This window comes from Nicotiana tabacum, chromosome 4, assembly GCF_000715075.1.
Source record: "Nicotiana tabacum cultivar K326 chromosome 4, ASM71507v2, whole genome shotgun sequence".
NCBI lineage: Eukaryota > Viridiplantae > Streptophyta > Magnoliopsida > Solanales > Solanaceae > Nicotiana > Nicotiana tabacum.
The window spans coordinates 3123182-3134916 of NC_134083.1; the positions used below are offsets into that span (position 1 = coordinate 3123182).

Here is an 11735-nt window from a genome sequence, read left to right on the forward strand (position 1 = left end):
AATATAGAGTATGTGCAACAGTCCAAGAGCAGCTAAACTATGAATTACGTATTACCTTTTGAAAAAAGTTTTAGATTTTTTGCAAATATTTCTTGAAAAAGTTTGTGCAATAAAGAAGAACGTAACCAGATAATAGTAGTTTTTTCGTTTTTGAAAGTTCATGAGCACCGTCAAATAGTTAATTTTTAAAATTGAAAAAATATTTCTAAGAGAAAAAATTTAAACATTCAATTTGAGTCCATTTGCTTATTATTTTGTTACTTACTTCTTCTTCTTTTCTTCCTTTTATGGGACTCAAAAGGGAAGAAAGCTCATAATATTTCATTTTATGTCCAAATTTTTTCTCTGGATATGAGTTTAAGGAAAAACCGGAAGATTTTCTAACTAATCATTTTGAATAAGACATAACACTGTGGGACTTTAGCTTTGTGAACTTATAAAATTGAATTTAAATCCACATTAGTGTAGTTCATTTTGTAACTAAGATTAAAAAGAAATATGATCACATAAATTAAAAAAGATGGAGTGTTAATTATTCTAAAAGGATTATATATATTCTTATTTTCCTTTCATTTCCTCTGATTATGACTTAGTGGATGTTTGGACATAAGAATTGTAAAATTTTTAAAAAAAGTGAAATTTTTTTTAAGTGAAAATGATATTTGAAAATTAGAGTTGTGTTTGGACATGAATATAATTATGAGTTGTTTTTGAAGTTTTGTGAGCGATATGAGTGAAAATTCTGAAAAAAAGTTTTTTTGAGTTTTTTAAATTTTTAAAAAATTTCAAAATGCATATTCAAGTAAAAATTAAATTTTTTTTGACCAAACGCTGATTTCGAAAAAAAACAAAAATATTTCGAAAAAAAGTGAAATTTTTTTTATGTCCAAACGGGCTCTTAAACTTCAAATAATGTTGTGTGTCAATTATGCAATCATGCACACCATCTGTGAAAATAAAATATCTACTAGTATAAATTTAAAAAGAAAAATAAAGAAAAAAAACTTAAGCCGGCCTAATGAGTAATGAATTATCACGCCGGTGATGGATTTCCTCGTTACCAAACTCAATTGAACCCGTAAAAGTAGTCGGACCCAATTTCCCCCCTTTGCCTAGCCTCCACGTGTCCTATTCCCTTCAGTTCCCTAAGACCGACGCCGTCACACCCACCTCTGTTTTTTCCGTCCAACCGATAAAATGTCCAAAATAACTTTTAAAACTTTGCTTTTATCAAATTCAGTTTATACTAACCAAAAAACAATCATTAAATTCGGCCGGTCAACTGAAACCCTAATCGCACCTACCCCAAAACTTCCTCTCTCTTTCTCTCTCTACATTCCTCGTTACAATCTCTCAGATCGGCGCACCGGAATTTATGGAGCACGATGAAGAAACTCACTCTCATCAGTCCGGTGGCTCTGGATCTCGATCTCCAGAATCGCCGCGATCTAACGGCAGGATAACGGTGACGGTAGCATCAGCGCCGCCTCCTCAGAACACCTTGACTTTAGCTCTACCGATACAGCAACCGCAACCTCTTAGAACGTCCGGCGGAAGCGGTGGAGGTGGCGGTGGTGGAAGGGAGGATTGCTGGAGTGAAGGTGCTACGGGTGTACTGATCGACGCTTGGGGTGAGCGATACTTGGAGTTGAGCAGAGGTAATTTGAAACAAAAGCACTGGAAAGATGTAGCCGACATTGTTGGTAGTCGTGAAGATTATAGAAAAACACCTAAAACTAATATTCAGTGCAAAAATCGAATTGATACTGTGAAGAAGAAATACAAGCTGGAGAAGTCTAAGATCGCTTCGGGTCAAGGTCCGAGCAAGTGGCCTTTCTTTGAGAAACTGGATCAGTTGATTGGCGCGACGGCTAAGATCAATCCAACCATCGCCGCCGGAGGTGCTGGACCGTCTAATTTATATTCAAGTAATCAAAAACTGCAAGTGCCTATGGGTATTCCTATGGGAGTTAGGTCCCTTCCTCATCTTAGACCACATCAACAGCCGCAATCACAACAGAAGCAGAAGCAACCCTTTCGAAAAAGGCCTCACGTTGATTCAGACACGTCGGAATCGGAGTCGGAACCGGAGCTTTCGCCTGATTCAACTGACAGTTTCCCGCCGGGAACTTTTCAGAGAAAGAGGCCAAGGATTCAGAGGGAATTGATGAACTCAAGTGCAATGAGGCAGGGGACACGTGGAGGAAGTGGAGAAGCTAGTGGAAAGGGCAAAAACTGGGGGAATTCAGTGAGGGAGTTGACACGGGCGATTCTGAAATTTGGGGAAGCTTATGAACAAGCAGAGAGCGCAAAGATACAACAAATGGTGGAGATGGAGAAACAAAGGATGAAGTTTGCTAAAGAACTGGAGTTGCAGAGAATGCAGTTTTTTATGAATACACAATTGGAGCTTTCGCAGCTGAAGCAACATAGGAGGGTTGGGAACAGCAACCACCGTAGCAACAATCATACCACCACCGCCAACAACCACAATAATAGTGATAGCTCATAGCAGTATTTGAGGTCTAGTTTGTGACTGAAATTTGAAGGTTAAAGATCCACGGGCTTGGTGTCTGACATGAATTTGTATTTGTAATTTGGTAGTTTTATTGATAAACTATCTCTTCATTTCAAAGCCAAGTTGTAGAATATATATAGTTCATTAATTCTTAACTGAGGTATATTTAGCTGAACGAAGCTCCAGCCCCGTTCCATCTATCTTTCAACTTTTACAAAGGTGAACATGCGACAGATGTTGTTAATGGTGTTTATGTTAATTCAAGAAGTCAATCCTAGCTCCATCCACTGGATTTATGCAGCTGCAATTTCGTTTCTACATGGTATCTCCATGAGCTTTCTGGTGCTACTACTCTAATTTTCTTATGCCACGGTATTTATTTTAGACTGCACTGATCAATGAAGAACCTAGTCTAGTTAATTATCACCTCCAACATCAGTATTAAGTTGTGAACCGAGTAAAATGCATACTGTTTCAGTAATAGAAAGATAAAATCACTGTGTATGTATTGTAAAACTGCGGCAGATGTTCCCTTCTGCAATCTATACATCTAAAATCTGATCTTCATTTACTGATCCTCTCTTTACCGTCCTAACTTTTCCAAAGCATATCTGAAAGTTGGAAATAATCAGCACATCACTCTTAGCAACTATCAAGAGGAAATCCCCCTCAGGTTAGTTGGATCAGCAAATTAGTTTAGTGTATGTATTTGAGCAATGCCAGAAGACTGGACACGGTTGATAAATATCAGGTTAAGGTGGAGTTTGGTAAAATTTATTCTTGGTAAAATTTAGAAGAGGAGCCTTGGCGCGACTCGACTGGTAAAGTTGTTGCCATGTGACCAGGAGGTCACGAGTTCGAGTCGTGGAAACCACCTGTTTTTTAAGTTTAATTGTGTGATGAGCCAAAATATCATCTTTAAATTTAATGATTAATTATGTGATCTAAGCACTATTTACCATTACTCGACTTGCGTGTGCAGTCCGTAAAAATTTTCCGGAAAGTTTTCAGGCGAAAAATGGATTAAAATGTGAATTAGATGTTTAAAACACAACTGAGTTGACTTTGGTCAACATTTTGAGTAAACGGACTCGGATTAGTGTTTTGACAGTTCCGGTAGGTCCGTATCGTGAATTGGGACTTGGGCGTATGCCCGGAATCAAATTCCGAAGTCCCTAGCCCGAGATATGGAATTTTGATAAAAAATTTAAAGTTTAAGTTCAAATAGTAACCAGATGTCGAATTATGTGCAAATGACCCCGGAATAGAATTTTGATGATTCCAATAGCTCCGTATGGTGATTTTGGACTTAGGAGCGTGATCGGATTTTTTTTTTTTTGGAAGTCCGTAGTGGAATTAGGCTTGAAATGCCGAAAGTCGAATTTTTGGGAAGTTTGACCGAGGGGTTGACTTTTTGATATCGGGGTCGAAATCCGATTTTGAAAATTTTTATAGCTCCGTTATGTCATTTATGACTTACGTACAAAATTTGAGGTCAATCGGACTTGATTTGATAGGTTCCGGTGTTGTTTGTAGAAATTGGAAGTTTCAAAGTTCATTAGGCTTGAATCTATGTGTGATTCGTGATTTTAGCGTTGTTTGATGTGATTTGAGGTTTCAAATAAGTTCGTATGATGTTTTAGGACTGGTTGGTGTATTGGGTTGAGGTCCCGAGAGCCTCGGGTGAGTTTCGGATGGTTAACGGATCAAAAATGGGACTTAAACAACTGCTGCAAAAGCTGCTGCAAATTCTCTTCTAATGTGCAATCGAGCCCCCAGAAATCGAGCCGAGTATCGATGGCAGGCTCGAGATCCATGATCGAAGGCAAGCTCGAAGACCAGTGATCGAAGGCCCAAGATCGAGGGCTATGACTAAGGCTAGTGATCGAAGGCCATAAAGATCGAAGCCATGATCGATAGCCAGGATTGATGGCTGTGATCGAGCCCCAGGGTCGAGGGCCATGATCGAAGCTATGATCGAGGACCATGATCGGACCCCATGATCGGACTCCCCTTAATCGGACTCCCCATGATCGGACTCCCATGATCGAGTATCCAGGATCGGACCCTACGATCGAGGTCAGCCTGGTCAGATCCGTAAGTTATAAAAACAGGGGGGCTTCGCCCCATTCGTCATTTTTAACAACTTGGAGCTTGAGCAGAGGCGATTTTTGATATATCTTCAAGGAAAAACATTGGGGTAAATGTTCTTAACTCAATCTTGGTTAGATTACCCGAATCCAGCACGGTTTTTAACATTTAATTGGTGATTTAAGTTGGAAGAATTTGAAAACCCTCCTGGATAGATTAGTGGATTTGAGGGTCGAATCGTTATTGGAATTTAGTCATTTTGGTATGGCTAGACTCGTGGTGGAATGGGCGTTCATATTTCGTAACTTTCGACGGATTCCGAGATGTGGGCCCCACGGGCAAATTTTGAGTTAATTTCGGATTTTATTGAAAAAAATGTAATATTTTCTTATGAAATTGATTTCTATAATTTTTGTTGACTGTATCGAATTAATTATGACTAGATACGAGTCGATCGGAGTCGGAAAATCGAGGAAAAAGCATAATACTTGATTAAATTGGAGCAAGTCGAGGTAAGTGACTTGTCTAACCTTGTGTGGGGGAAATTTTCCCTAGAATTGATATTGATGTGATTATTGAAATGTGTTGAAAGTAGTGTACACGAGTGTGTACACGGGCTAAATGTGAAGGATTATATTTTTAAATTGTTTAGATCATTGTTGCGCATTTATTAAATTATTTTATCTTGTTATATTCTTCATCATTGATCTGTGATATATATTTTAAATTTGTTTGCCTTTTCCCTACTAATTGTTTTACCTGTTTAATTGAAACTTGGTTTCTTTCATACTGTGCATTATTTGAAGGTTGATTTTCTTTAAATTAAATATTATTAATATGAAGTATTTGACATTTTTAAATTTGATATTGAAGCAACGTATTAAAAATTTGAAATATTATTTTCCTGAATTATTTATTCTTGAATATTTTCGTAAGATATTTTTTTTGGATTATTCTGGCATAAGCCGTGAGCTCTTTATTATTGAAAAATATTGTTGTTGATTTTTTTTGTAGAAAATTTGAAATATTGGGCACTTGAGGTGCAAATTGTGATATATTGTGATATTGATACGCATGCGGTGGTATAAGGTCTGGGTGTTGAAACGCATGCGGTGAGATAAGGGTGACTTGATACGCGTGGCTAGTAGGGATGACTACTAGAAGTCATGCGGTGATAAGGGTGGCTAAAACGCGGGATGCTATTTCGGAAAAAAAAAATGTTTTCTTTAAATAAATTGTGAAGGCTCCCGCGGTGATATAAGAAAATGAGATATTGTGAAATTATTTATAATTTGGGACTACGAGACGGTACCTCGGTAGTGCCCTTGTTGATATTGATTTATGGCCATAGTTACTTTCGATTAATTGTTGTGATTTTCATAAAGTTGAAGGAAATTCTGTTTTGATTCCACGAGATATTATTTGCAATTATTTGGTGTCATTAAATGTGACATACTATTTGATTCATTTCCAATGTCATTCTATTTTACTATATTGATAAACATTTTACCATGCCATTATTATATTCCAGTAGGGCCTCACCTGACCTCGTCACTACTCTACCGAGGTTAGGCTTGACACTTACTGGGTACCGCTGTGGTGTACTCATACTACGTTTCTGCACATCTTTTTGTGCAGATCCAGGTATATTTTACCAGCCTAGACGTCAGTGAGTTACCTGCGCACGGAGACTTCGAGGTATATCTGCCAGCGTCCGCAGACTCCGGAGTCCCCTTCTATCATTTTATATTGCTTCCTTATATTTATTTTTAGACCTTGACATATAGAGACATTGAGAATAAATTCTTAGAAGTTTGTGATTTATATCTATCGGGTTTTGAGAGTTGTAATCATTTGAATTGTAGTTTATTTATTTTCAGATATTTATGATTATTCCGTATTGTTAGGCTTACCTAGTCTTAGAGACTAGGTGCCATCACGACCTCCTACAGAGGGAATTTGGGGTCGTGACAGCAGGGTAAGATTGCGTACAATAGACATAAACCCTTGTGGTCCGGCCCTTCCCTAGACCCCGCGCATAGCGAAAGCTTAGTGCACCGTGCTGACCTTTTGCCTATCAGATTCCACTCTTTCAGAACAAAACCAAGAATTGCAAAGACTAAGCCTTAAAACAAAGCCAAGGTGAGTTCAGGACACTAATTATATATTTCCAAAAGATAGAAAACCAAATGTTGCTTTACACTAAAGGTAATTGATTCTACCTTTGCCCTTTCTTGTTGGGTGTTTTGTTGATTGATGTTTGACTATAATTTCATATTTTTAGTGCATTACTTACCTTGCATTTTAGGTGCTTTAATGCTAAACTATACTATATTCGTACTAAATTAATTTTATTTTATGTGTAAGTACGTTAAAGACGAAATTGGGAGCAAAGTAGAGATTTTGTGTGTATTTTATACGCAACAAATGAAGTATGATTATTTAATTAGTTGGTATTTAATTATAAAAGAAGACAAAAGTGTAACAATTGAGAAAGAAGACAAAAATGTGAAAAGAGAATGTTAGGCAAAAGCAACAGAATTGATTGAAGCAGCGAAGAAGTCAGCGACGCGAGCCATCTTGCTCGCGACAGAGGTGGCAACGCGAGATGCCAAGCACGCTAGGCGAGGCCAGGTCTGAGGCGAGGTGGACTGTGCGTTTTGCGTCGCGAGGCGAGGTCCGTAGCGAGCGGGCTCAGGTTTTTAAAAGCCTATTTTGTCTCCTATTTGGTTTTGGACTTTATTATTTCGTTTAGTTCTCTTCCCTACCCATATAAATAGTCAAAACATACCATATTTAGGAGAGTTTTGCGACCGGAGGCAAGAACATCACGTGGAATCACTTTTGGAGGAGAAAATCATAGAGTTCTTCATCCCTTTATCTTTTCTTTGTAATTTGTTTATGCAAAATACTTGAAAATTTGTTGCTACGAACATGAGTGGCTAAGCACTCTACGGTCTAGGGTTGTGGTTGACATAATTATTAACGTTTAATAATTACATCTTCGTTAATTCGGATTATCATCTTGTGGTGGTTTCTTTAATTCTAGTTTTCACTTGTGAATTGTTGTAGCTACCAATTCACCCTACTATCTATGCTATGCTTGGGAAAGCCGTGTATAGATTAGAGTAGAATTAGAGAGAGTTTGTTTCTGAACCCGTGGCTCGGGGAAGATTTCGCGGTTAGGATAGGAATATACCTAACAGTCTTGCTTAATTAAATACCGTATTATATTCGTTCATGATAGACTCAATACCATAGGAATATAAGATTGATATATTGTGGGCATGCGAGTAATATTGTGGGAACATGCTATTCATATAAACGATCCGGTTAATTAACAACCATAGATAATCTGGATTAACGAGTGTAATTGATAAACCGACTACAACCCTAGAATTTTCATCTCCTCTGAAGTAAAATCTCATCATACGCATTTGCATTCTTGATAAATTAGTTGTTACTTGTTTAATTCCCGCAATAGTAGATTAATAGAAAAATGTGACTCTTAAATAGCTTGGACAATTAATTAATTTTAGTTTGCTTAGTTAACGATCAATCTAAGTCTCTGTGGGTTCGACATCCGCCTTTCGAGTCACTTTATTACTTGACAGCCACGTATACTTGCGTGTACTTGGGGAACCAACAAGTTTTTTGCGCCGTTGCCGGGGACTTAGTTATTGATTGTTTAGTTAAGTTAAGCTTTTATTCGTTATTTGTTCAAGTTTTAATTTTTAGTTTGCTTTATTTGTGTTAACGCAGGCTCTTCTCTTGAATGCGGAGGAGTAGAAGCACAAACAATCTCCTTCCTCTTGATCCTGAAATCGAACGAACACTTCATAGAGTGAGGAGGGAAGTCGAAGCTAGAACTAGAATTGAAAGAGAGTTAGACATCGTAGTTCAACCACATCCAATAGAGATGGCGGGTAATAAAGAGCGTCCGGTGATAGAGGCTGCAAGGCCCAATCTGGCTCTTATGACTCAGGCGATTGTAAAGCCTGATATCACGGGTCACTTTAAACTCAAACAGTACATGGTACAACTGATTCAATCCAAAGGGCAATATGTGGGTCTATCTCATGAAGACCTGCAGAGGCACATTCAGAACTTCCTGAAAATTACAGACACTTACAATTATCCGAACGTTTCCAAGGACTATGTCAGGCTGACATTGTTTCCCTTTTCACTGATGGGGGAAGCTAAGGAATGGTTACAAAAGGAGCCGGCGAACTCAATCCACAATTGGGATGATATAGCAAGGAAATTCTTAATCAAGTTTTTTCCCACAAAGAAGACAAAGTCACTGAGGAGCCAGATTCTTGGGTTTCAACAACGAAATGGTGAGACTCTTCAACAAGCTTGGGAAAGATACAAGAGGCTACTCAGAGACTTCCCACACCATTGTCAGACTGATGAAGTGTTGGATCACACTTTCGTTGATGGGTTGGATGAAGCATCAAAGATGAATCTTGACTCAGCATGTGGGGGTAGTTGCATGGCAAGACCGTATAGTGAGATCCAGATCCTACTAAACAATTTCATTGCTAATGATAATAATTGGCAAGGAGATGGGGAACCACGAAGAGCACTTAAACAAAAGGCAACATGTGTGATCGAGCTTGATGATTTCTCAGCAATGAGGGAAGATATAGCTAGATTAGCAAATCAGATGAATAAAATGACAATGCACCATGCACAAAAGATGCAACATGTGCAACAGATGTCTACTTGTTGCGAGTTATGTGGTGAAGGTCACACAAGTAACATATGCCCGGTGAATCCTGAATCCATCTACTACGTGGGGCAACAAGCTAGAGGGCCGATGAATCAAAATGCTCAATATGGTAACACATACAATCCGAACTGGAGGAATCATCTTAACTTCTCTTGGAGTGGAAATCAAAATATCATACCTCAAGTGAATTACAATCATCCACCTCAACCTCCACACCAAGCAGAAGAGATTCTGACTGACATGATAAAAAAGCTCTTGATAGACAATCAGAAAGTTATGGCTGAGAATCAACAAGTCAGGGCAGAGAGTCAACAAGTCAGGACTGAGAATCAACAATTGCGCACAGAGTTCAGAAAACTAGGGAGGCAGTTTGGGCAGATGGCTAACAATCAGAATACTAGACCTGCTGGAGCACTCCCAAGTGATACAGAGAAAAATCCTCAAGTCAATGCAGTGACGTTGAGAAATAGGAGAGAGTTGGTAGAAGTGCCTAAGAAGAAAAATGAGCAATCTAGGCTCGAAGAAGAAAGAGTGCCAAAACCTGTAGAGGTAGATGAGAGAAACAAAATAGAGCCTGAGCAAAAATCAGAGAGGGTGCCACCCCCTTTTCCTCAAAGATTGAGAAAGAAGAATGATGACCACATGTTTCACAAATTCCTAGATATGCTGAAGCAGATACATTTGAACATCCATTTGGTGGACATGCTCCGTGAGGTCCCCAAAATATGCAAAATATATTAAGGACATAGTGGCAAATAAAAGGAGGTTAACTGAGTTTGAGACCGTAGCACTTACTGAGGAGTGCACTTCCAGGATTCAACATAAGCTTCCACAAAAACTTAAGGATCCGGTTAGTTTTACCATCCCCGTGAGGATTGGTGAATTTGATGTGGGTAGAGCCTTGTGTGATTTGGGTGTAAGTATCAATTTGATGCTGTTGTCAGTGTTCAAACAACTGGGCTTAGGAGCTCCGAGACCCACCACGGTGATGCTACAGTTAGTTGATAGATCTTATGTTTATCCTGGGGGGCTAATTGAGGACGTCCTGCTGCAGATTGGGAAGTTTATTTTTTCTGCAGATTTTATCATCCTAGATTACGTGGCTGATGAGTTAGTTCCTATCATCTTGGGACGACCTCTTTTGGCCACTGGAGATGCAATTATCAAAGTCCGAGAAAGTAAGATGATCCTGAGGGTGGACAATGAAGAAGCAGCCTTCAATGTATATCGAGCCATTCAGTTGCCTCGTCATTACGAGGACCTGACCATGATTTCGGTGGTGGAGATAAATGAACTAGCCGTAGAGCCAAGGGCGTTTAAAGAAGATGCACTAGAAAAGGCATTGGCATTGTTCAATCACTTGGAACTTGAAGAAGAGGTTGAGGAGATGTTGCACATTCTGGATGCATCGTGCGAATACATAAGAGAAAGAACCCAATTTGAGCCTCTGGATAGGCCAATCGGCCCGCCTCCTAAACCCTCAGTTGAGGAGGCCCCAAAATTGGAACTTAAACCCTTACCATCTTATCTTCATTATGCATATTTAGGAAATTCTAACACTTTACCTGTGATTATTTCTTCTCATTTGTCTGAATTGTAGGAAGAAAAGCTCTGAAGGGTGCTGAGGGAGCACAAACATGCCATTGGTTGGACGATGTCTAACATAAAAGGTATTAGCCCTGCATTCTGCATACACAAAATACTCATGGAGAAGGCACACAAGCCTAGCGCGGAGCATCAATGCCGCCTCAATCCAATCATGAAAGAGGTGATAAGAAAAGAAGTAATTAAGTGGCTCGACGCAGGTATAGTATTTCCTATCTCCGATAGCAAGTGGATAAGCCATGTTCAATGTGTACCTGAAAAGGGGGTATGACTGATGTAGTAAATGAACAAAATGAATTAATCCCAACTAGGATTGTGACTGGTTGGTGAATATGCATAGAGTATAAGAAGTTGAATAATGCTACACGAAAAGATCACTTCCCTCTCCCCTTCATTGATCAAATGCTTGACAGGTTAGTCGGACAGGAATACTATTATTTTTTTGACGGCTATTCCGGGTATAATCAGATTGCTATTGCCCCGGAAGATCAAGAAAAGACCACTTTTACATGACCTTATGGTACTTATGCATTTAAGAGAATGTCATTCGAGTTGTGTAATGCACCTGCGACTTTTCAAAGATGTATGATGGCTATTTTCTACGATATGGTGGAACGATTTGTGGAGGTTTTTATGGATAATTTTTCTGTGTTTGGTCCGTCTTTTGATGAATGCTTAACCAATCTTGCTAAAGTGCTTGCCAGGTGCGAAGAGACTAATGTGGTACTGAATTGGGAAATGTACCGTTTTATGGTACATGAAGGTATAGTGCTGGGACACAAGGTG

The 11735-nt window shown here is 38.9% G+C and overlaps 2 protein-coding genes across 2 annotated transcripts; both read left to right on the forward strand.

Annotated features, from left to right (window-relative positions):
- The first annotated feature begins 998 nt into the window (after positions 1-998).
- Positions 999-2696, forward strand: LOC107768462 (trihelix transcription factor ASIL2). The gene has a single exon (XM_016587590.2). The coding sequence runs from the start codon at positions 1376-1378 to the stop codon at positions 2510-2512; it is 1137 nt and encodes a 378-aa protein (XP_016443076.1). The 5' UTR covers positions 999-1375; the 3' UTR covers positions 2513-2696.
- Positions 2697-8798: 6102 nt separating this feature from the next.
- On the forward strand, positions 8799-10944 carry LOC107768453 (uncharacterized). Its single transcript, XM_075252613.1, has 3 exons — positions 8799-9052; positions 9101-10053; positions 10289-10944. Exons 1-3 carry the CDS (start codon positions 8799-8801, stop codon positions 10942-10944), a joined length of 1863 nt encoding a protein of 620 aa, XP_075108714.1.
- Positions 10945-11735: the final 791 nt, after the last annotated feature.

Coding starts and splice junctions, on each gene's coding strand:
- LOC107768462 (XM_016587590.2), top strand. CDS start 1,376: ATGGAGCACGATGAAGAAACTCACTCTCATCAGTCCGGTGGCTCTGGA.
- LOC107768453 (XM_075252613.1), top strand. CDS start 8,799: ATGGGGGAAGCTAAGGAATGGTTACAAAAGGAGCCGGCGAACTCAATC. Junction 9,053..9,100: donor GATCACACTTTCGTTGATGG/GTTGGATGAAGC, acceptor ATGTGGGGGTAG/TTGCATGGCAAGACCGTATA. Junction 10,054..10,288: donor CCATTTGGTGGACATGCTCC/GTGAGGTCCCCA, acceptor TGCTGTTGTCAG/TGTTCAAACAACTGGGCTTA.